General features: G+C 41.4%; 1 protein-coding gene across 7 annotated transcripts in view; it reads right to left on the bottom strand.

The window, feature by feature from the left end:
• Window positions 1-211: 211 nt before the first annotated feature.
• Window positions 212-23,159, bottom strand: part of LOC137333656 (uncharacterized) — a 430,358-nt gene continuing 407,410 nt past the window's right edge. For 5 of the 7 annotated variants that reach the window (XM_067997916.1, XM_067997921.1, XM_067997919.1 and 2 more), the window contains 2 exons: window positions 12,130-12,201; window positions 4,480-6,814 (listed from right to left, as the gene is read on the bottom strand). In XM_067997916.1, coding sequence (XP_067854017.1) covers window positions 12,139-12,201 — 63 coding nt within the window. In that variant the 3' untranslated portion in view covers window positions 4,480-6,814; window positions 12,130-12,138. Of the gene's footprint in view, window positions 346-4,479; window positions 6,815-12,129; window positions 12,202-23,159 lie in introns of those variants that run through there. The other 2 variants (XR_010965955.1, XM_067997920.1) reach the window with 2 other exon arrangements.

Below are 23,159 nucleotides of genomic sequence, written 5' to 3'. Positions count from 1 at the left end.
ACTTCAGTCTGGACACCTAAGCATCTGTTTGCTGTTCCTCTGCTGCCAGATTCACCTTCACAATGAAAAAATTGCGTGCAAAGAGTAATGGTTGTGTACAATGCTTCAAATGGTACCTCACAAGGGGTAGGCAGTTTCCAATTTAGGTTTGTGCCATGGTTAACGGAGCCCATAAAAAATGAGTAAAATTCAGGAGTACAATTACCTTCATCTTGCTCCTGATACCAGCAAATTTCTTCTTCATTTTCAGGCAGGTCTGATGAATCTGAATGGTTGTAAAGACTGTTGATAATCTCACTCCATGCAACTGGCACCTGTGCTTTTATTGGAAAGTGACCGTCAGCCCTAAATAGAACCATAGAAGTTTGTAACACAGAAGGAAACCAAGCTGCCCATTGTGTCTGTGTTGGATCGTGGCTAGAGCAATTCAAAACAAATTCCACTGCCATGCTCTCTCCCCAGAGCCCAGTATAGTCTTCTGCTTAAATAGAGGTTTACAAGAGCAAAGAGGTTATGCTAAATTTGTACAAGGAAATGGTTAGGCCACAGCTAAAATACTGTATGTAGTTTTGGGTGCCTTATTATAAAAAGGACATCAAAGCCATAGAGAGCACGAGTGCAGATTCACCAGGACAATGCCAGGGATGAAAAACTACAGTTATGAGGAGGGACTTGAGATACTGGGATACTGGTGAAGAGAGAGCCAAGAGGAGATTTCACACTTGTCCACTTTTCCCTAAAAAGATGCAATGGTTTTTGCTTCAACTATTCCTAGCGGAAAGAATTCTGTGCTGAAACAACTCTCTGCGTAAAGAAATGTCTCCTAGCCTCCATCCTCTCTCTTAGTGACAATTTTAAATTGATGACCTCTCATCACTGATTCGCCAACCAGAGGAAAAATTCCTTCCTATTCACCCTATCAAAATCCTTAATTTTAAAAACTTCTGTGAAATCTCCTCTACACTCGTGCTCTCTATGGCTTTGATGTCCTTTTTATAATAAGGCACCCAAAACTACATACAGTATTTTAGCTGTGGCCTAACCATTTCCTTGTACAAATTTAGCATAACCTCTTTGCTCTTGTAAACCTCGATTTCTCAAAACCCAAAATGCTATTGACCTTTTTATGACTGTATTTACCTAAGAACATATGAAAATGACAGGCAGGAAAAGACCAGCTGGTCCATCAAGCCTGCCCCACACTCATGATGCCTAGAACATCATGACAAGACACTTCCCACCCCCTCCGCAGCCACGTAATGTCCTGGGAAAGACAAAGAAACAGAAAAAAAAACCTAGGACAATAAGGGGGGGGACAAACTATGGAAAATTCCTCTTCAACTCCCTCAGGCGATCAAAACTAGTCCAGGAGATCACATTGACCATGCATACATTAACTGTTAATCCACTTACTTTTTATATGATGCAATCTCTGCCACAGATCTCTCTGAAGGCATGCAGAGAGTCAGCACACACCGCACAAGCTGGCAACACGTTGCAGAGGATCACTACTCTCTGGGAAAAGAAGAACTGCCTAACATCCACTCTATTCCTACTCTTGCATAATTTAAATGCATGTCCCCTGGCCCTCCCCAATCTGTCAAACTGAAATAATCTATCAAAAGGCACTCAAAACAGCCCTTTCATTATTTTATATATCTCCATCAGGTCGCCTCTAAGTCTACGCTGCTCCAAAGTAAATAGACCCATCTCTTGAAGCCTTTCTGAGTAACTAAAATTCTTTAAGCTAGGAATCAATCTTGTAGCTTTCCTTTGAACCTTTTCATAGATCACTATATCACCCACCACGTGAGGGCACCAAAACTCATGCAGTACTCCAGATGTAATCTAACCAATGACCTGTTTAATGACAGAATGGTGTCCTTTGATTTGTACTGAATGGTTCTATTAATACAACCCAATACCCTGCTTGCTTTGGCTATGCCTTCTCTGCATTGGTCATGAGCCTTCAGTGATCTGTGCACAATAACATCTAGATCCTTTTCTCTCTTAACCACTCCCTGTAAATAAGTATATTCTGTGTTGGTCCTACCTGTACTCGTACTTTCAAGGAATTACATATTTTGACCAAGTCGCTCTGTTCTTCCATAGGCTGCATTGTCTTTTCAATGAGTGTATACTCCCATTTCAATCTTTTCCTTCCCTAAATGTAATACCACACTCTTCTTCGCATTAAGTTGCATCTGCCACTTCTCTTTCCAGTCCGCTAGCCTGTCTATTTCTTCCTGAGGTCTTTTACAGTCCTCCTCGCACTTTGCCAAATCTTCTACTTGTGTATCGTCAGCAAATGTTGATGCTCTGATCTCTGTGCCTGTCCAAATTATGTATTGAGAAGAAAAGTGGACGTAGCAATGAATCCTGGGGGCCACCACTTCCAACTCTTCTCCAACCAAGTTTGACAAAAATGTATTTTTGTTTGTCTAGGTTTCGCTAGGTGGCTGTCCCTCTAAAATCAGTTACAGTTCATAAGAGCCCAGAAATTGTGCTCCTTTTGGGACATAATTCAGATATAGAGACAGGAGAGGCACCGGAAGTTGGAGCGAAAACTATCTCTAATGGGTTTCTGGACTATTTGATGCTCCATCAACAAATTCTGATTGGGGGTGGAGGGAAAGATCTTCATTTGCCTATGCCCCTCCATCCAGATTTCAGTTTGGGTGTGTGTCGGTGGGCATTCCCAGGTTCCCTCAGGAAATCCACCAGATAAACCTACATAAGGTGCAGTGGTACCTATGCATGTAGAAAGCAACATAGTTGCCATTCTGGACCTAAAGTGGACCTGAAGTCAAATGGCAATCAATCTGAGAGAGGGAGCAACTGCGCAGGTTTTTGAACTGCAAGATTGAGAGGGGAAACCAAGCTACTTTTGAACAATCTGTAATCAAAGGGCTCAATTGGCAGTGGGCTCCAATTTTACTTAGTTGAAGGTCTTCCTTATGAGCTGTGCCCATAGCTGTCTGGCAGCTGCCACTTACTGCATCATGAGGGAGACGCAGCTTTCTTAAGCATTGCTGAGGGTTCACGGTAAAGTAGCTACCACTGGATCTGCAGAAAGGGAGCTGTGGATGTCAGCTGGTAGGGGCAGAGGCCACCTAGTGTACCTGTTCAGCCCAGCATCTCCATGGTGCTCCCCCTGCTCTTCCTCTCTAAAGCAGAGGAATCGGGGTGGCCTAAGGTAGACTCCACTGATTCCTATGGTCCCAAATGGCTTTTAGCTGTGGAATTCCTCTGGCCTACCATAAGCAGGCTGCAACATCTCTTTCCCTGAGGTGTTGTTTTCTGCTGGTGGCCTGTGGGGATGGAGGAAAATTGTTCAGGCAGCTTTAAGAGGCGGAGTTTAGGTGTTAGGCCTCCTGACCCCACCCAAAATGTCTGCCAAATGATGTGCTCCTCAGTGAAATTTGCTTCCACTCTAATATTCAAATGATGAAAAATAAGTTTGAAAAACCTTTGATAACTATTGTTGTTTCTTTGTTTCCTTAATAATGGTGAAAATCTGCCAAATAACTCAGAAAAAAATAAACATTTTAAATTGGGATTATTTACATCTGCTTTGACAACTTTAAAAGCTTTCAATGTTCGTTTGTTTAAGAAAGTTATTCCCATTCAAACAGTTACAATTACGAGAAGCACAATAGCAATTTCAGGAAGAGTAATTGATATGGTTCTGATTTAAAATGAATAATCTATTTCATCCACATTCCAATGTGTATATATTACTTAACATGCACTTTGCTGGAAGCTCCTAAGGCATGGTTGTATGCCTGTTGCAGATGCTTTATGAACGATGCTCTATGTTACCTCTATGGTAATCTGGCTGATATTGGATGATGATCAGATGACAGCTTCAGGCAATTTTGCTATATATGAAAAAGTTTATGACTGGGATGATGTAATTGATATGGTCGCACTAAGATGTTGCATTCCCAACGTAGTTCCTGGGAGAAAAATAGCATTATATATATAAGCATGTAAAATATGACTAAAGGATGAATTGTGACTTGTGCAATGAAAATTATTTGACAAGACTGTCCCTCAAAATAGCAGCAAAGATTATTGGGTAGATGGTCATATTCCTGAGATGTATGTGATTAAAATATGCTTCAAGTTCAGATCTGGAATTTTCTTAATATGCGAACATTTTGTTGCGTTTTGATCAAAAGTTAAAACATTTTTATGATATATGTATATATTTGATTTTGTTTCTTTATACAACTGTAAATGTAAAAGAAAATTGCCTGATGCTGCAGCTGCTGCTTTGATATTTCTACTTATAAGACAACATTTCCTGTAAACTCTGTATTTGAATTTATGGTTGCTGTTGCTATTTTTCCCTTGTGATAGTGCCATTTTAAATAGTTAGACAGGTGTATGAAAAATCTCATTAAATGGGGGATTTTAGGAATCCCTTTCTGTATCCTATTTGTGTCGCCAATCCCATGAAATATGAGAATTCCCTTTTCGAAAGAAGCACTGCTTTTATTAATAATTTTTGAAAATGCAGGCAGCTACATCACATTCGATGAAGTAAACTACAGCAAAACGATTTTATAGCTCGTATAAAAATGGTGTGTAGTTCATTTTCCAGACTTTATACATGCACAGCTGGCCACATGACACACTGGGGAATGGAGTTATCCTCAGCAAGCACATTCTTTGTGGACTGTCTCCACACATTCCTTAATCCTGTTCAATCGGCCCAGTACATACATGCCTGTCAAGATGCAGTGCTGTACCGTGTTTTGGAGGATGAAACATGTGCAGTCTGCAAAATCTGCCCTTCGAACTGAGTCAATGTTAGTCAATGCCCGAAAATGCAGGTCCACCAGTATCTGTAATGGGAAAAAAACACAGACTAACATCTTGAATGAGAACTCTCAATTCTGATGAAAGGTCTGCACCTGAAATGTTAACCGGGAACAGAACATCCGCAGGCCACTGATCCTGGCTTGTGTTGGGATCCACTTGCCAGTGATCTGCAGCAGTGACTTCACCAAAAGTATGCAAGCTGAGAAGGTGGTCACCTAATTTAAATAATGCTAGTGCGTGCTTGCATCACCAGGGGTATATCTTGACTGTCCATCAGAGGTGCTGCAGTTACCTCTGAAACGATCCTGGCATCGTGCCCATTGGCTCTAAAATGTTTAAAATCTTTGGGGAAGGTCCAAACCATGTCCCAGGTCCAGACCCCCAGGTGAGCCCCACACCTGCAGGTATGCTGTTATGCCTGCTTTCACTTGGGTTACTAATCTGCAGATGTTCCACCAGATTGGGGAGAAGACGACTCCTGGCCTAGGAGTTCCCTCTCCTGGCCACACTCCCTCAAACGCAGGTGTCCTTATTTCGGGTGTGTAAACACTGCACCCCAAACAAGGTCATGTGGAAACTGCTGGGGAGGCCAAGAGGTAGCATATCCTGATCCCAGCCTAATTCCTGACCCTTCTTCCAGACGTAAGGTGGGGGTGTGCCAGAAGGGCTGTGGGTTTCCCCCCCCCCCACCACACCCCTTCTTTTACGTTTGCAGATGTTCTGGACCTGCTGTATATTACTAGCATCTTGCGTTTTCATTTCAAAATTTTAGCATTTGCAGTTTTAATAGCTATTCAATGCCACTCACTTATGCTGTCAAGTTAAGCACAAGAGAGGCAGAGAGTTGTAGAATTGTTTATTTGCTCAATATGCAGAAATTATCTATTTAACAACTTCAGTTTAAATGTTGCTTTACAAAATATTGTATTAATGAGGAAAATAAACAGGATTATTGATCAGGTCAAAATCAGGTGATTTTGCAAAGAAACAAAAAGAAGCAGTTCGGAAAAAAATCATTTTATCCTAAATTCTGCACCTTGGTTTGTGAAAATCATTTTGTTTTTTTGGTGTTTCTAAGGTTGTAATGAAATCTGGAGAACCATAAAATTGCTCCTCTATCAAATTTAGTAGCCCTATTAACATAGTAAACTGTATAATAAAATTACATACTTGATTCAAGTATGTAAATAATGAGGAAAAGATAGTTTATACATATCCAAATATATGAACCACTACAGGAAGCTGCCTCGATTGGCCACAGAGCACTCAAGGGATGCTGGTTATTTCATTATAGTTCCTGAATTTTCATAGTGATCCGTGCAGTTAGGCTGGTAATGGATTCAGATATTTTGCCTAAAAGCTCAGGTAAAATCATAAAGAATTTTTTTTCCCATGAATTCCCATCTCTTATTACACAAAAAAAGGTCTAATTAAAACCAAGATTCAACATTTCGGAGATAAATTAAAACATGGGTGAAGAGTTGGTATTTTTAGGAGAATTAAAATACCAGCTAGTAAGACACTATTAAAACTCAGAAGTGTAGGTAATTGTAATTGAGTAAAGGCTTGATTTCAGTAATAAACCATAATAAAAAATATATTTCTCTACTGCTTAGTGGCCAGCTAAAAGGCAAACAAGAAACCGCTCTCATTTTAATGCCCCTGCAGTGCACCACGGGAAGCCAATAATTCATTCTCTAATTAGTATCCCTTCTGTTGCTGTTGGCTAAAGGACAGACAAAGAGATATCCGTCTCATTACAAATTTGCCTCAGTAATCTTTAAATGTCTTTTCTCTCTGCAGGGTGAAAGCACTAAACAGGGACAGATAGAATGAGCAATTAAAGAAGGTCTGCTGGCATTGTGAATGTGGCTATACTTTTGCAGTCTAATGAGAAGGCCACAAATCAGAGGTCTGGTAGATGGAACAGCTGTAACTCTGCAGGAATTTCTTCAGTTTTTCTTCATATTCCATTTCTCAGACCCTACATCATCAAACAGAGAAAGAAGAAAAAAAAGAGTAAGTGCTCCCATTGCCACATGAAAACTGTGTTTTAATTAACAAACCATTACAGCTCACATTTCCTTTTCAGCATGAAAAACTTAATTAAAAGTGCCAAGGTCATATCTCTGCTTCTTTAATCATACACCTGAATGGCACCTACAGTTTAAATCTTCCTTTACAAAGAAGGTCACGGCATTATAAAGGAATTGTTAGAAAATCTATTGTGTAAACATTTCTCCTTGGCTCACTCCAGTGTAGAAAAAAGCAGAGGACATCTTGTCCAACAGTACTGTTCCTTCTTTGAAATCTTGGAAGAGACAACAAATGTCCGTTTAAAAAAAATTCAAGTTTCATTCAAAACTAGAAATCTATCCATCTATATTAAAAATCTTACATCTGCACTATTGTCTGTTGCCACGCTTTTGGCACAAGTTTTGTGTCAACAGTTTACCATTATAAATTCCACTGTCCACATTTAACATGAATTTTGCCTATGTGAGCGTGTCACACTGCAGGTGGTTGTGCAGCAGCTTTCTGAGCTGTCTGTGCCAGCTCGGCTGCCATCTTGATTTCCCCCCCGCCCCGATGTTTGGAAAGTGGAATTAGGCTGGTGGCTCATTTACGGCCGGCACAGGCACGATGGGCCAAATGGCCTCCTTCTATGCCGTAAATTTTCTACGATTCCCCCAAAAATGCCAGTACGCTTGAAATACACATAGAACTCAGTGCAAAATGATTGCAAATTCAGTGCCTCCATGTTATTCTCACCTTTCCTCATAACTCAGTCCTCAGATACTAGGGGTCAGCCTCATGGACCTTTCTCTGCGCTGCTACCAGGGCTTGATGTTTCCTTTGTGCATCGGTGAGCAGAAGTAAACACAGAGTTCAAGATGCGGCCTGACGGGAACATTATATAGCTTCAGTGTGATCCCAGCCTTATATTCTATTGATTTGGCCATACTGCTCAGCATTCTATTGCTTTGTTAATTGCTGCTCTGCAATGACTGAAAATGGTCATTGATGAGTCTCCTATCATTCCCAGATCTCTTTCAGCCACTTCCCTACCAAGTTTGATACCATTATTTAAGTACTTACGTTGCCTATTTCTTCTAATGTTCAAGGCCTTGCACATATCTGTATTCAATTCCATCTGCCATAGTTGTGCCTACTGCCTAGATTCTTCTTTGACTCCTTAGCTGCTTCATAAAACTCTATTGACCCTCCCCACAGTGTAGCAGCATCTGTGAACTTGACCAACTTATTTTGCATTTCTGAATCCAAATCGTTTAGGTAGATCAGAAATAGCATGGCCCGAGCATCAGTGCCTAGTACATTTCCCCAATTCAATATTACTTCCCTAACTAATACCTGTTGCTTTTCTTTTCTTTCAGCCAATTCCTTATGCACTTCTTGAGTTTTACTGAGGATACTCATTGCCTTAAGTTTGTATGGCAGCCTTTCATATGGAACTTTATTAAAAGCTTCCTAAAGGTCTAGGAAAGTCAGGCAAGATTTTCCTCTTGTTATTTGCTGGTTTTGAGCCAATACTGGAGCCGTTGATAGTTCAAAATTGCCAGAGCCCCACTCATTTTTGCACTCATCATATTTTCTGCTGTAAGGGACGGTAAACAATGGAAACACCTGTCCAAGTATAGGGGCATGTTCTAATGCAGCAGCAATGAGAAGGACATCACCCATCACGTCATTACTGCCTTGGCAATGCTGGAAGTTAGGAATACCTGCACACAACAGGCATTCAGCATTGATAAGCAAGATGAAATATCAGGAAAAATTTAAATGGCTAAATCAGGACATCAAATCAGTAGCAAGAATATGTGCAGATCCATATAACTTTATTATCGTTGGTAATGCAGCAACAATTCCTTTTCCTTGAGGGCCTATGGCACTTTAAGCGGCTGCAGTATCTAAGTTCTGCAGCAGCAATCATTTCTGCACCCCCTCCTCACCCATGCACAGTAATGCTACCAGTAGCCCACCAAAACAATTTAAAATGTGGCTGATTCCAGAAACTTTGCTTAGGTCTAAAGGGGTCATTTGGGTGAGCAGAGGTCCTGCTCTGCCGCACTTCCAGTAGCATTGCCACTGGGGCAGAAAATCTCGGCTACTGTGTCATACAATATCATGTCCTCTGTGTTGGCTACTGCTTATTAGGTTATATTCATATAGCTGCTCCTCAACTTTGTTCCTAATGATTTATCCCATTATTTTGTAAGACTGGGTCTGTAGTTATCCAGGTTTGTTTTATCACCTTGAAAATATGTACCACGCCAGTTTATTTCCAATGCAGTTGCACCAACCCTAAATATTGATTTGTCCGTGCATCAGAAAAGCAAAGGGTGAACTTTAACCCCCCACGATGGGTGGAAAAGAGGCATGAGGGGGGTTAAATTCTTAACAATGTGAAACCCGACTGCAACCCGCTGTGAACGTGCCTACTTCCGGTTTAACCAAGGCGGGCTGGAGGGCGGGCGAGTAACCTGCTTTCGAGAGGTGGGTCAGTAATTTATATGTTACTGACTCTGCATGCCTCAGATTTTAGCAGCCATTTAGATTTAACGGCTGTGGGCTGAGTTTCCCAGGGCTCGGGAAACCCAACACCTAAAGGGAGGCGAGAACTGCCGGATTCAGCAGTTAAGTGCTTTTCCAGCACTGCTAGTGGGCCAAGAGGAGCAGGGGTGCTTCCCCCCGGACCCCCCAAGCAAACATGTCACTACCGGTCTCCCACCCCGCCAAATGCCGACCTCCTCCCCGCGATCTCCAGGCTGAACCCCCCCCCACCCCCCGTGATCCGATACCAACCCGTGATCTCCCCCGCGATCCGCTTCCCCCCATTGATCTCATCCCCCCTGCAATCTCCTTCCCCCCACCACCGCAATCTCCTTTCTCCCCCACTGCGATCTCTTTTCACCTCCCCCACCGTGATCTCCTTTCATCTCCCCTCCCCCCCCAAGATCTCCACCGACCACCCCCCCCCACCCCGCCCGCAATCCTTCTCTCCCGCCCTTCTCTCCGGTCCCGGCTGTGGGCTTCTACTGCAGCCCTTCCCACCCAGCAGCCAGCCACCCTTTCAATCTGGCTGGCTGCCGGGTGGGAAACGTAGAAAAAAACTTCAAATGAGGTCCTGCTGTTAAATTCGGCAGGACCTCTGCGTTCCCCGGCCGCTAAAAGTCGCCCCACCTCCTCCCCGTAAATAGCGGGGCTGCTGCTTCAAGATGCATTTAGAATACTTAAGTGACTCTAGTGCGTGCATGTTGCAAGGGTCTCACGAGTGAGGGCTGAAGAGGTTAGTCTTTGTCCCCTAGAAGCCATCGTTCCAATCTGGCATCTCCTTCATATAATATAAGCATAGAGGATTCCCTTAAAATAAAGGAATTATGACTGCTGCCCAGGAAGCTGGCATTTACCCCCCAGAATTTTCTGTTCATGGTCACTGACCACGTGGACATTGAATGCAGTGATATTATCTGTAGAGGCCCTGATGGTTACATCGGTGCCATTAATGACGTCCTTGAATTAGAAAAAATTGCAATGCTCTCTTACTCTACTGCCTGTTTTCTATAGGGAACGTGAAGAAGGTTTTTGCCCCTGTGAAAATGCATCAGCAGCCTGCTTGATACATTAGTGCCCTGCAAATTGACTCATGTTGTAATGAAGTAGCTTGGAAGGAGCCTGAGATATTAAAGTTCAGTGATGAGGTCAATTCCACAGACAACGGCAGTAATGTTCCACCTGTTTGTACTGTCTGCAGGTCAGGTTCCAGCAGATGGCAAAAAGTAAGCTCCTGTCTCCATGGTGAAATGGAGTCTGCACAGGCATTTGCCCTTAAGTGTTCCCAGGTAGGTGTGCCTGGATCTGTACAAACAGCAGTGGGGTGACGGTCAGGAAAGAACATTCCATTCCTGAAGTAAGCAAACTTGACTCACATTCACCCTTTCATTCTCCTCTCCCATGTCCGGAATATGCAAAAAGAGAGGTCATAGAGACCATAGAGTCATAGAGTCATACAGCATGGATAGAGGCCCTTCGGCCCATCGTGTCCGCGCCGGCCATCAGCCAATATTCATTTTAAGAATTTAGTTTGCAACAATGAAAATTCCAGTAATGCAGCTTTAAGCACTCACTCCTGAGAGGCCAGAACATGCCTGCCTTTTATTGAACTTTTTCTACGGGTGAGTTGAGCACAGAACGCATTCCTGGAGAGAAAAGTAAGAACACTCATCTTCAGATAATTGCCCTTTATTTGAAAGAATGTGTGTCTTTAATGAAACTCTTAACACATATTGTGTGAGAGCACTTTAGGAAGACCTAATATTCTAGTCAGTATATTTTAATTTATCTGGCTCGCGTACATATGCTCCAAATCTCACTAGTGCAAAAATCTACCCTGTTCTTAGTACAAAGATGATAGCAGGCTTGCAAATGTTTACGATGTTTGATTGTGTTGCTCTCATTATATTAACAGGTAAAGAGTTTCTAAGCTATTATTGTAATTGTGTTGTCTCTTCCTTTCTCTTCACAATAGCAGCACACACAACCCTGAAGGCTCACTGGGGTAGATTTTATGTCTTTACTGCCTATGCGTTAAGCATCGCCTGGGCTGAGGGCAGAAAGGAAAATCTGGCAGGGAGGATCACATGTTGGTAATAGAATCGGCCTGATTTTCCTTCCATTGAAATTAACAGAAGGAAAATCCGGTGGGTTGTGGAAGGGGAGTGCGATCCTCCCTGCCAAATTTTCTTTCAGCACTCCGCCCAGGACATGTTCAACTCAGGTGGTAAAGATGAAAATCTAGCCCACAGTATATTACGAAACCTACTGTATAAAAGGTTAGGAATTTCCTCAGAGCTGTTCCTGTTCCTCCGCTGTCACTTCACCAGAAGTGTGGCGGAAAACCTGTTTACTCGTGTAAATGGATCAGTTCAGAGGAAATTCCTGGCCATAGCTTATAGGACTGGGTGACTGATGGATTTATTTTAAGATGATTGCTTCTTTTTCTTTGCCTATATTGTCTGTGAAGCCTTGAAATGCTTTGTGTGAATCAGTTGACATCTCACACCTCCAAAACCTATTTTCTAAAACATATATTGATGTAACAATGTGCTAGCAAGTGTAAATAAAGCAGATGGCCTTGAGTGCAAAAGAAATACACATTACCTATTGCAGACAGCATGTTCTTTCATTTTCTGGATTGGTATCACTATGATCAGCTCACTCCACAGTGTTCCACAAACAGAAAGCAGCCATTAATTATTTTGTTTCTATTCTTTTCCTTACCATTGCACCTTAAGCACATTTAAAAGAAGGTTCTTTCCTTTCAGCATTCTGCACCTCATTGGAAAGCCAAGTCTGACAATAAAACAAATAGAATTGAAATTTAACCGAGTCAGAGGTCTTTTGCAGCTTTTAAAATATACATAGTCAGTGTTACGCAGTATTGGGTAGATTAATTTCTCCCAACTTTTCAATGCTTAGTGTTAAATAAAGTCAAATACAAGTGAATCAAACTAGAGAAACTTTATTAAATTGGACCATTGCTTCATCAACAAAAAAAAATGAAAATGCAATCCGTAATCCTTTCTGGTAAATTGACCAGGCATGTGGCATTGCCAGAATCTACATATGGGGCCCATCCAAAGAGTTGCCAAAGCAACTGAGATTATGGGCTGGATTTTCTTGAGATTTTCTGTAAAATGGCAGGATGGGACTTCCAACGCCCATGTGATCCTGAGCACGTTTTCCTTGGAGGGCCCTCATTGAGTATGCAGGGTGGAATTTCAGTGAGAAGCCCGCAGCTGACTGGGTCTCTACCATTGGGAAAGAGGGAGATTAGGGCAGGCTGCAGTGGTTAAAAGACTGCAGCAGCTGAAATGGCCACTGGCACAGCAGGGCACTCAGAAGGGGAAGAGTGAAATAGAGAGAGCTAGAGCTGTACTTCAACATTCAAAAGTGATAGCAGAAAGAGAAGCACCATTCGGGGGTCTGCAATGACTAAGACCCCAAGATTCTCAGAAGCTGTGGGGGAGATAATGCTGACAGAGATAAGGGCCAGAAGACAATGGTTCTTTGGCACCCAAGGAGTTAATCCTCAAAAAAAGGATGTGCAAACAGTCTGGAGGGAGATGACACTGGTGGTCAGTGCCAACTCTACCTCTCACAAACAGGTATTCAGTCCCAGAAATATTTTAATGACCTCACCAGGCTGGTAAGTGAAGGCATGAGTGCCCATGAAGTCGCTGAGATACTACTGGAACCATGATTCACCTCCACACTGTCCAGTTCGGCATAGTGTTTAAGGTGAAATGAATGAGACCCCCACAATCCCTTTATGGATACACCTCATCACCTACTATCCCAGTGTCCCATATGACATTTCCTGCAATGTTTGACTGAGAAAGCAAGAGACTGCTGTATTACCTACACCAGATCACATATTCACAAGGGAATGTGGGAATGTCTGCAAACACTTGGGTGTAAACATATTTTGGTCAGGTACAGGTAAGAGCCCAGGTCAGATGCAGGTAAGAGTCCAGGTACAACTACTTCCATTCTGCCTCAACACTGTACCTTGACCCAAACCCCAGAAGAGCATTGTTAATTGGAACAGTGCAACATTATCCGGATCCTACACCAGCCATCTTTGTCCTCTTTCAATTAAACTGTCAATTTAAAGAAAAGTTGTGCCAAATTAAGAGGATTTTTGTGCATAAACATACACTCAATAGGAACTGGGCTGAGACTGTTCAAATTAATTAATGGCCCTTATTGTTGCCAGAGAATGGAGATCTTCATCCTATTAATCTGAGCTGGCTTCAAGCTTAGGTCTCAGAAGTGAGAGGACTGCCTTTAAACTCACCACACCCACCCAGTCCCTTGGGTGTCAGTGCCTTTAGTTTTTTATTGTTATGAACCTATATGTAAGTGAGCAATATGCACTCTGGGTAGTACTAACCTACACATGGACTTGAAAACCAAATACGCAGTATATCAGCACAAGTATCTGCCATAACATCAATAGGTCATTAACCTGGTGAATAGTTTAAACTAAATTCCCTGACCAAAACATTTCCAATAACTCCTTAAAAAATTTTGTAAATCTTATTTTAATAATTTTTAAGTACTGTCATGTTTTAATTCCTAATTTAAAAAACTTTAGTTATTAACCCTCCCTTCTTCCGGCCTAGTTAGATAGAATCAAACACTGTCCATTTAAATGCACAGTGGGTAAGAATTATGGAGGTTGATTTTGTCTTCAGATGGACATTGGGCGGGTGTAACGCCCGATGTCCTCAGTGAGAGGCCGGAGCCGTTTTGATGGCCGAGCATCATTTGCCTAACGTCAGTGAGCTGCGAGCACCAAACCAGCGCTCACAGCTAGCTCAACGGTCGCAGCTGAGGCGGAAGTTCAATGTTAAGGTGGGGGGCGTGTGGGTGGGCCGGCAGCAGGTCAGAAGGTTTTTCATGCTCCTCCTGGCACCACAACAATCTGTAAAAAAACAGAATAGTACCTGGTTTTGAAGTGGCCTGCAGCCCCGTCAAGGACTGCTGTTAGGGCGCTCTACATGTAGTACCAATGGGCGGAGCATGCACAGTATATGCTGTGCCCCTTGGTACTTCACCATTGCGCCAGCGTCCTATGTACATCATAGGACCCCAATTTACATATTACAAGTAGGCTTCCACCTGAAACAGGCAGGCACTTGAGCCACCAGTGTAAAATGCCCTAACAAAAATGGCAGTGCAAGGATCAGGAGTGGGAACAGAACAGTAAGTTCAGCCCTGCAATTATCAGAACACTACTGCCCCATTCTGGCCCAGTGGAGGCTGTGAAAATCAGCCCTGCATTGTCTAAATTAATTATCATATTAAAAATAAATCTGCAATGTAATTGAAATTGATTTTTTGACCTGCAAATTACTATTTGAAATACAGCTGCAACTTGATGTCAGTGATGGCTTCATGTGGCACCATTTACACAGGAAGTGATAACAAAATATCACTCAGTACTAGAATTCAGTTCTTTGCAAAACATTATAGCCTGGTCAGAATTGCAATAAAGATCAAGTCTAGTGAGGCAGTGCCACTCTTAAATAATATATATTTACACCTAGGTCTTTGCTAAAATAAAATATACACATTAAATAATATTAGATGATATGGATGGAATGTTAATTAAGATTAATTTCAACCCTAAAGTGTCTGGGGACTGCAAGGCTTTCGTCCATCAAAGGGTTCAAGTGGTCTCATAAGCAGTATATTACCATCCAAAACCTTTCATGCGATGACTATTTTGAGACTCGTAGTCTAGGTATGTTGGTACCTTGGTAACTGACTTCAGTGAAAATTGCAAATGGTGAGCGCCATTTGCCCGATGTAGGTGGCTCCCCGTGCTAAGTGTGGCCAGTATAAGTGGTGGGGACTGTATCTTTCTAACATAATCTAGCTACATGATGCATGTTCACTTCCTGTCACACATGATGGGCAGTGTAAGTACTTGTGTGCCAATTTTTGCACTGTTTAAACTTGCAACACCTCAATAATTATTTTCTATTTGCAGGACAAGATGGCACATAAGTGAAGGGAACAGACCAAGCTAAAGGAGAGCTCAGAAATGTTAAGCCTCAACTCCCTTTGAAGAGGCCACACTGACATCATTATAACATACTCTTGTTCTGTTTCTGTAGGCTTTGGAAGTACAGGCTGCCAGCACTGCAAATGAGCTGAAGCATGCCAGCAGCCTACATCATTGTTGTAAGCACCAGAACAGCTACATAAACAGAGGATATAGATAATAAACTTTAGGAGGTAGCACTGGCTATGACATTGTGCATGAGTGAGGAGGAGCAAGTTAGTGCAGTGGAGAGGCAGAATTCTGTTGGCCACAAGGCCTGTTGTCAGGTCTACTCCCTTGCAGATCAGTAATCGTACTGATCAAGTGCCCAGCAGTAGGGACATGGCTAGAGAAGACAGGAATAAGGCTGCTGTCTCTCAAAGTGATGCAACTTAAGTTTTTGGGTTTTTACTCTCTATATTGTTCTTGGGTTCAGCATCTCTGACCACTCCTGTAGGCGAGCCCTCATTCCCTATGGCCCAGAGCATGCCTTTACCTTGTGAACTTAGGATCAGTTGACACTGATTTTCTACTGGGGCTGCGCTGGCTCCCTGGTGTAACTCCAGAGGACGGGGGTGGGAAATGAGTTGGAAAGCTATCCCATTGGCTCCCATATGATGGGGAACATGGGAAAGGTTCTCCCTACTATGATTAAGGATATGTCACACTACACAGTTCAGTGTCATTTGATCTTTCCTTGATTGGATAAAACAAATATTGCACCATTAAGCTTTTTGAGCATATTCTGCAGTTCCACAAACCATGACAGCCTGATTCCAGTGGGATATATACAAAAAAATTCCTCCCCCTTCCCTTCCCACATAGTTGCAGATATTGGATTCGAAACCAGGTTGTTGTCCTTTCCAAGGATCATAGAATCATAGAATTGTTACAGCACAGAAGGAGGCCATTCGGCCCATCGAGCCTGTGTTGGCAATTAGAAACATAGAAAAATTTACGGCACAGAAGGAGGCCACTCAGCCCATCGAAAAAGAGCTAGTCGAAAAAGAGCTACCCAACCTAATCCCACTTTCCAGCACTTGGTCCGTAGCCTTGTAGGTTATGGCACTTCAAGTGCATATCCAAGTATCCAATTGTTTGACTATTGCAATGTAACACAATCTAAGTATGAGCGATATGATTTAAGTTCTAAATCTTAAACCTACTTGTGCCTTCAATTCTCCCTATCCATTCCATGCCTATGCCTGTAATACCCCTAAAAGTAACTGCCTCTGATTTGTAGCCAATTCTCCAAAAGTTTCTGACTTTCATTTTTCCCAATACATGTGCTTTTGATCCCCCTCCACCATGTGTTTGCTTCTCTCATCTAAACCAACTAGGCAAGACTGGTAATAGCATCCTGACACAATATGGAGGTTGGGATAACCCACCTTCTAACAATGAAAGGGAGAAGTGCCGAGTTCCAGTTGGATGGGCTGGGAATAAAGGCTGATATAGATGCTTGGAGCAAGCCAAGTAGGAAGAAAACACACACTTACTTGACTCATTGGTAGCACGCTCACCTGAGTCAGGTGGTCATGGGTTCAAGCTCAATTGACTTGAGCACAAATCTAGGTTGGCAATTTGTTGCAGTACTGAGGGAATACTGCACTACTGGAGATGCCGTCTTTTGGATGAGATGTTAAACTGAGGCCCATATACCCTTTCAGGTGGATGTAAAAGATCCTGCGGCACTATTTGAAGAGGAGCAGGGGACTTTTCCAACATTTATCCCTCAGCAAACCACTAAAATAGATTATCTAGTCATTTATCTCATTATATTTGTGGAACCTTTCTGTGCGTAATTTGACTATCGCATTTCCCCATATCACAATAGTGACTATTACTTCAAAAGTACTTCATTAGCTGTGAAGCGCTTTTGGACATCCTGAGGTTGTGAAAGGTGCTATATAAATGCAAGTTCTTTCTTTCATGATGTAGACTGGGTATGATGGGAATGAAGTGTGCAGGACAGCAGGAAAACAAATTACATCTGCTTTTGAACAATTGCTTTAAGCATTCCAAGTAGCTCCAAAAACTGTGTGGTCATATGAGACCACTAATATCAAACCCTGGTTCCATGATTCAGTTCCTATCAATTCTTTGTTTAGTTATAGATGAATGGCTCTTAGATTTTGCTGGTAAAGCATTTACAATCTATTAATTTTTATCTCCAGGTCAAGATTTCTTTTCACTCTTTGCAATCAAGAGGTTCATCCTGAAGCAGACCTGATTATAAGCCAAGAAAAACCAGCACTGTGATGCAGGCAGTCAGCAAGATCTACTGCAGCCAAATAAGCAATCAGTGGCAGGTTTCAAATTCACGATATAGCAAATTTACTGTATTAAAGACTTCCTGCTGAATAAAGTGAAGCCTGAATGATTGGCTAATCACAAGACGTGCCTTTGTCAGTGTCTAAATATTTCAAGTTGCTCATGATACATAAAAAGTAAAGAAACCAAAGAGGATTAATTGCATCTGTTGAGAATTGATTGAGGGAACCACAAAAAAAATGTAGAACAGCACAAAAATATGAATGTGGCACTGGACCAATAATACACTATGTTTAAGTGAAGACAATTCAAGCACAATAGAGTTATGGGGTTAAAGGTTCATTAGTCATGGTGAAAGGAGCTTGAAGAAATGCTCACAGCCAGCTTTGGTTTCATTAGCAACCATTCCATAAAGACTCATTAAGATCTTGTTTATCTGTCAGCTTTAGGATTTAGCTCTTAATCTTAAAACAGGTTTATCGAGCTGCTGTAGAAATGAATGTCTACACAGAAAAGAAACTGAGTAATCCAATTTTGAGATGCAACACTATAGATGATGTTGAAATTAAAATGTTTAGTCCACATTTGCAAACATACATTGATAAACTAGGCCTTTGGGTCATGCTATTTTATAGTACATAGTTTAATACTGAAAATTGCTTTTGTTACCATAAAATTTCAATAAAATTTTGTCGTTAATTTCCAGGCAAATAGCAAATATATAAACAATAATAAAACAGGCCATCAGGTAACATTTTGTTCCCCAAAAAAGCTTCCTATTTAAGAAAGAAGCATTAATCATGAATTTAGTGTCTGCTTTAGAATGAGTAATGATCAGTTACAAAAATAACTGTTCAGTATCTCCTGATGCATGTCCATCTGGTAGAAGTAGATGCATAACAGTGAGAAACTAAAGAGGTTGTTAATATTGTTTATGTCATACAACATCAAGTATGTGAAGCTGACAATGCAAAACACTGTAGGTCTAGCCTGATCATCTTGTTGCTTATTGTTGCAGAATGTACACTCCAGCTAGCCTATATGATAGGAGTCTAAGGGATAATTTCAAGTAGGAACTCTCATAGTTGTAAAGTACAGCAGCTTCTTTCAGTGGCACTTTTAATACAAGATCACAAAATAGGTATGGATAAGGAAAATATTTGGTCCATTTAGACAGAGCCAGCATTCCCCATAGAAAGACAGACTTGCATTTATATAGCGCTTTTCACGACTTCGGGACTTTCCAAAGCGCTTTAGTCACCGTTGTAATGTAGGAAACGCGGCATTCACTTGTGCACAGCAAGGTCCCACAAACAGCAATGCGACAATGACCACATAATCAGTTTTACTGATGTTGGTTGAGGAATAAATATTGACCAGGAACTCCCTGCTCTTCTTTGAAATAGTGCCATGGGATCCTTTACGTCCACCTGAGAGTTTAATGTCTCATCCGAAAGACGTCACCTCTGACAGTGCAGTACTGCACTGGACTGCTGGCCTAGACTGTGTGCTCAAGTCTTTGGAGTGGGACTTGAACCTACAACCTTCTGATTCAGAGGCGTGAGTGCGGCTGCTGAGCCACGGCTAACACTTCACAGCATCTAATCATTTTTTCAATGGTCCCAGAATTTTCATCTCCACTACCCGATCTAAAGTCCATTCCATTTGTTGATCAATCTTTTTGTGAAGAAGAATTTCCTAAGACTAGTCCTAAATTTGCCTTTCACTAATTTGAACCTGTGCTCCCTTGTCCAACATTTTTTGTGCCATTTACCATCACTATAATGTCATCTCTTCATCACCTCCTTTCAAAGCTGAAATTTTATTATAATATATTCATTTCATGGCTGGGACTGTCAAGGGATGGTTTTCTATGGCTCTCCAAGGTTTTCTTTTCCAACTGACTTTTGGCTAACATAAAGGACCAGCGACTGGTGCTGCCAGTCCCTTTCCCTGAGGCAAGCTATTTCCAGAGTCTAAACTTTCTGAACCTATTTTTTCAGTAAATGTGTAATTATACTTAGAGAACCCCGAGGCTAACAGGCAGAATATTAATACAACATCTGGACCTGAGCACACTACACATTGATAATGAAATTGCAATATGTCTGGTCCTTGTGTTGTGTAAATATTATCTCACACTAGAGCACGCATTACAATATACTGGTTATGCATTGAAAATAAAGCACTGAGAAATATCAATGCTTTTAAAGGAGATCTTTTAAAATTAATATATAGATTTTTTTTTAAAGTTCAGTTCCGATGTAGTTAGTTACTTTTCCTGGGGCACTCTGATTTGTGGCATTGCTACAGTAAGTTCTTTGTGGCCCAATGAAGGTGTGTTGTGGCCCCAATGATGGGGCTACTTTGTGGTAGAAAATGTGACCAACATCACACACTTTGAAATTAGGCTCTTCAAATATTAGTGTATGAATGCTTAATGTGCTCATACAAAATTCCTTTGCCTGCTATTTTGAAGAAAGCATTAACCAGTTTTAAATAAATGGGTTAAAATAGTAGACAAAGGAATTTCATATGAATGCTTTTAAGTGTTTGTACACCAATATTCAGGGCCTAATTCTGTGTCAATCTGCACTGCTGCAAAAACTGCACAAAGAAAGAAATGAGCAATGTTTAAGATGATCTATTGCTTCCATTAAATAACAATGCATGGGCCTGACCTTAATGAAGATGCAGGAGGTGTGCCAGTATGCAGTCACAACCACCAAATGATTTGGGCTTGGTGCTGCATGGACTAAAATCACTGATTCACTGAGAGTAGCTAATATATGCTGTATTAACTTTAATGAGATGCTCCAGAAAATCCAGCTTATTCCACAATTAACATTAAGCTCCAGATAAGGTTGCCCTATGCAACCCATGGTGGCATTGAGTGAAATTCTTTGCTGAAAGCATCTGAGCGTAAGGGAAATACAAATGTCCTTATGTGTTCTTAGACCTCAGCTGTCTGCTACTTTATTTATTCTTTTGAATAATTTATTCTGGTTTAATTCTGTGATGTATTGTAAACAGTGACAGAAACGGCATGGAACCAAAACCACAGTGTAGCTTTTTACTATTCAATGTGACATTTTATATAAACTAAGTGCTTAGTAGCACATAAACCAGCAAACCACTGTCCTAAATGTCCTTATGGTACCTGTTGTGCTATTATTCTGGGAAATAAGAATGTAGGATAAGTATGGAATGAGAAAAGACCACTCAAGCATTAGGAAACATAAAAAGTTGCATTTAATTCCCACCTTTGACCTCCCAAGGTGCTTTTCAGAGAGAGAAATAAAAAGGAACGGTGCTGAGCCATAGTGGGAGAGTTAGGAGAGGTAACCAAAAGCTTGGTTGAAAGGATGCATTTTAAGAAGTTATTTTAAAGGTAATAAAGAGAAGTGGAGAAGTGAAGGGTTTTACCAAGGGAGGTCCAGATATAGAAACGGGCTGCTGAATCCGTTGCCACCAATGGTCGAGCGAAGGGAGGATTGGAAGTGCACAGTAGGCCAGAGATGGAAGACCAAAGGATGCAGGAAGGAATGTAAGGCTGGAGAAGGTTGCAGAGTAGGATGGGGTAAGGCCATAGAGGGATTTGAACATGAGAATGGGTATTTTAAATTCAATTCATTGGGGACAGAGTGTGGGAGAAGATACAGGCAGCTGAATTTTTTGGACAAGTTGGAGGATGGAGATGGGAGGCTGGCAAGAAGTAATAGGGCAGATTTTCTGGTTATTGTGCTGGGCATATTGGAGTGATTTAGGAGCAGCACATAGAGGAATATCAGGCAGGAAGTTATAGAGGGATATTACTGTCATGTGACCCTGTCCTCCTCATTTTCCTCCATGGACTGTGCTCAGGTGATCCAATATGCCCAAGTTCAACAGAGCTCCCATCCCCATGCTAGTCATAGCAACTCTCAGCATGCTCCTACTGAGAAGGCTCCTTGAGACAGCCGTTGAAAGAGGCTTCGATAATGTTAATATTCTCATAGGGTCTGTTCACATATAGATTAGTAGGCGTGTGAGACGGAATCTCATTACAGGGGCAGGCATGGGATGGGGATTGATGACATCACGGTCTCTCTGGATACCAACATATCTGCACTCTTCCATCAAATTACTGCACACACGCCAAAAAGTATGTAGAGCGAGGCCACTACTCAGGCTGCTGCTTATAGAGGTGCAGCACCACTACCATCTCAACACACTTTGACAGGTCTCTTTAGGTCTCATCTGATGAAATAAAGTAAAATACGATTTTAAAAAGTTAAAAAAATTAAAATGCTCTTACTTTTGTTACCATGACTTCAGTTAGGAATACCATCCAATTTCTACCAGCTTAACTGTAAACTCTTTAATTCAGCAATTACATCAAAATTTGCATCGATGGACTAGAAAGTAGTATGACTGTAAAACTGGCAGAAGTATGCAAGATAAACTAAAACAGTAAGTCCATGGAGTAGGTTTAGCTACAGCTGAAATGTGAAGTTAACCATAAGAAAAAGAATCATATCTTTAAGCCTGTTTGGTATTAATCTGCTGTCCATACCTGGAAAGCTAATGCTCAGTCCAACTGACAGGTCCTACATTAACTAAATATTTACTTTGCATTAAATGAATGAAATCTTCTAGCTGCCAACAGTGACGAACTTGGTTGAACTCCACGCAGCATTTGATTTTTTTTGAATTAGTAATATCTGAAGATACTACAGCCTAGCAATTCTCCAGAGAGTTTGTCTGCATCATCTAAAATCTTTAATATCATGGACTAGGCATGTTGGTAGATGGTGAACTGGGTTTATAATGTTCAATTAATAGTGGAATACTATAGAACTGGGCTCTTTCTCTTCTTTCCTGCATTGTTATGATGATCTACCAATATCTGAAAGCTACCAGGTTAGGATTCACTGCAGTTATCTTCTTACACATACAGTTTGCCAATTATACTGTCATTCTGGACAATTATATTGATCCCTGTATAGAGTTAATGGCAACTGGCACACAGGGTGTTGACCTGGAACATGTTTCAAAGGATTAAACAATCTATGAAGCTTTTCAAGACTCAACTTGTGTATATTGGAACAAGCCAGCAAGTATGAACCTTAAGCACTTTGATCTTTTGCAGTGTGGTATTCAATGTTCTGTAGAATTGACACTGAAGACTACTGACCATGTATTGCTGGATACCTTTGATCAGAAGTATCTTCAGAGAACTTTAGGAAACGTGTGTGCTCTGTTTCCTAATATCAATATATCCAACAAGCCATCCGTGACACCAGTCAGCCATTTGACTGACAAGTAGAAGCTGAGATAGATTTTCTCTGCACGAGAAATGGATTTTATACAATTAGCAAAATGAAGTACAGGAAAGAGTGAAAGAGATGCTGAATTGATAATACAAGAAAACTAATGGTAG

The sequence above is a fragment of the Heptranchias perlo genome, chromosome 16 (genome assembly GCF_035084215.1).
Source record: "Heptranchias perlo isolate sHepPer1 chromosome 16, sHepPer1.hap1, whole genome shotgun sequence".
Lineage (NCBI taxonomy): Eukaryota > Metazoa > Chordata > Chondrichthyes > Hexanchiformes > Hexanchidae > Heptranchias > Heptranchias perlo.
Note: the sequence above shows the minus strand (reverse complement) of the source record. Positions and strands in the feature narration are given on the sequence as shown.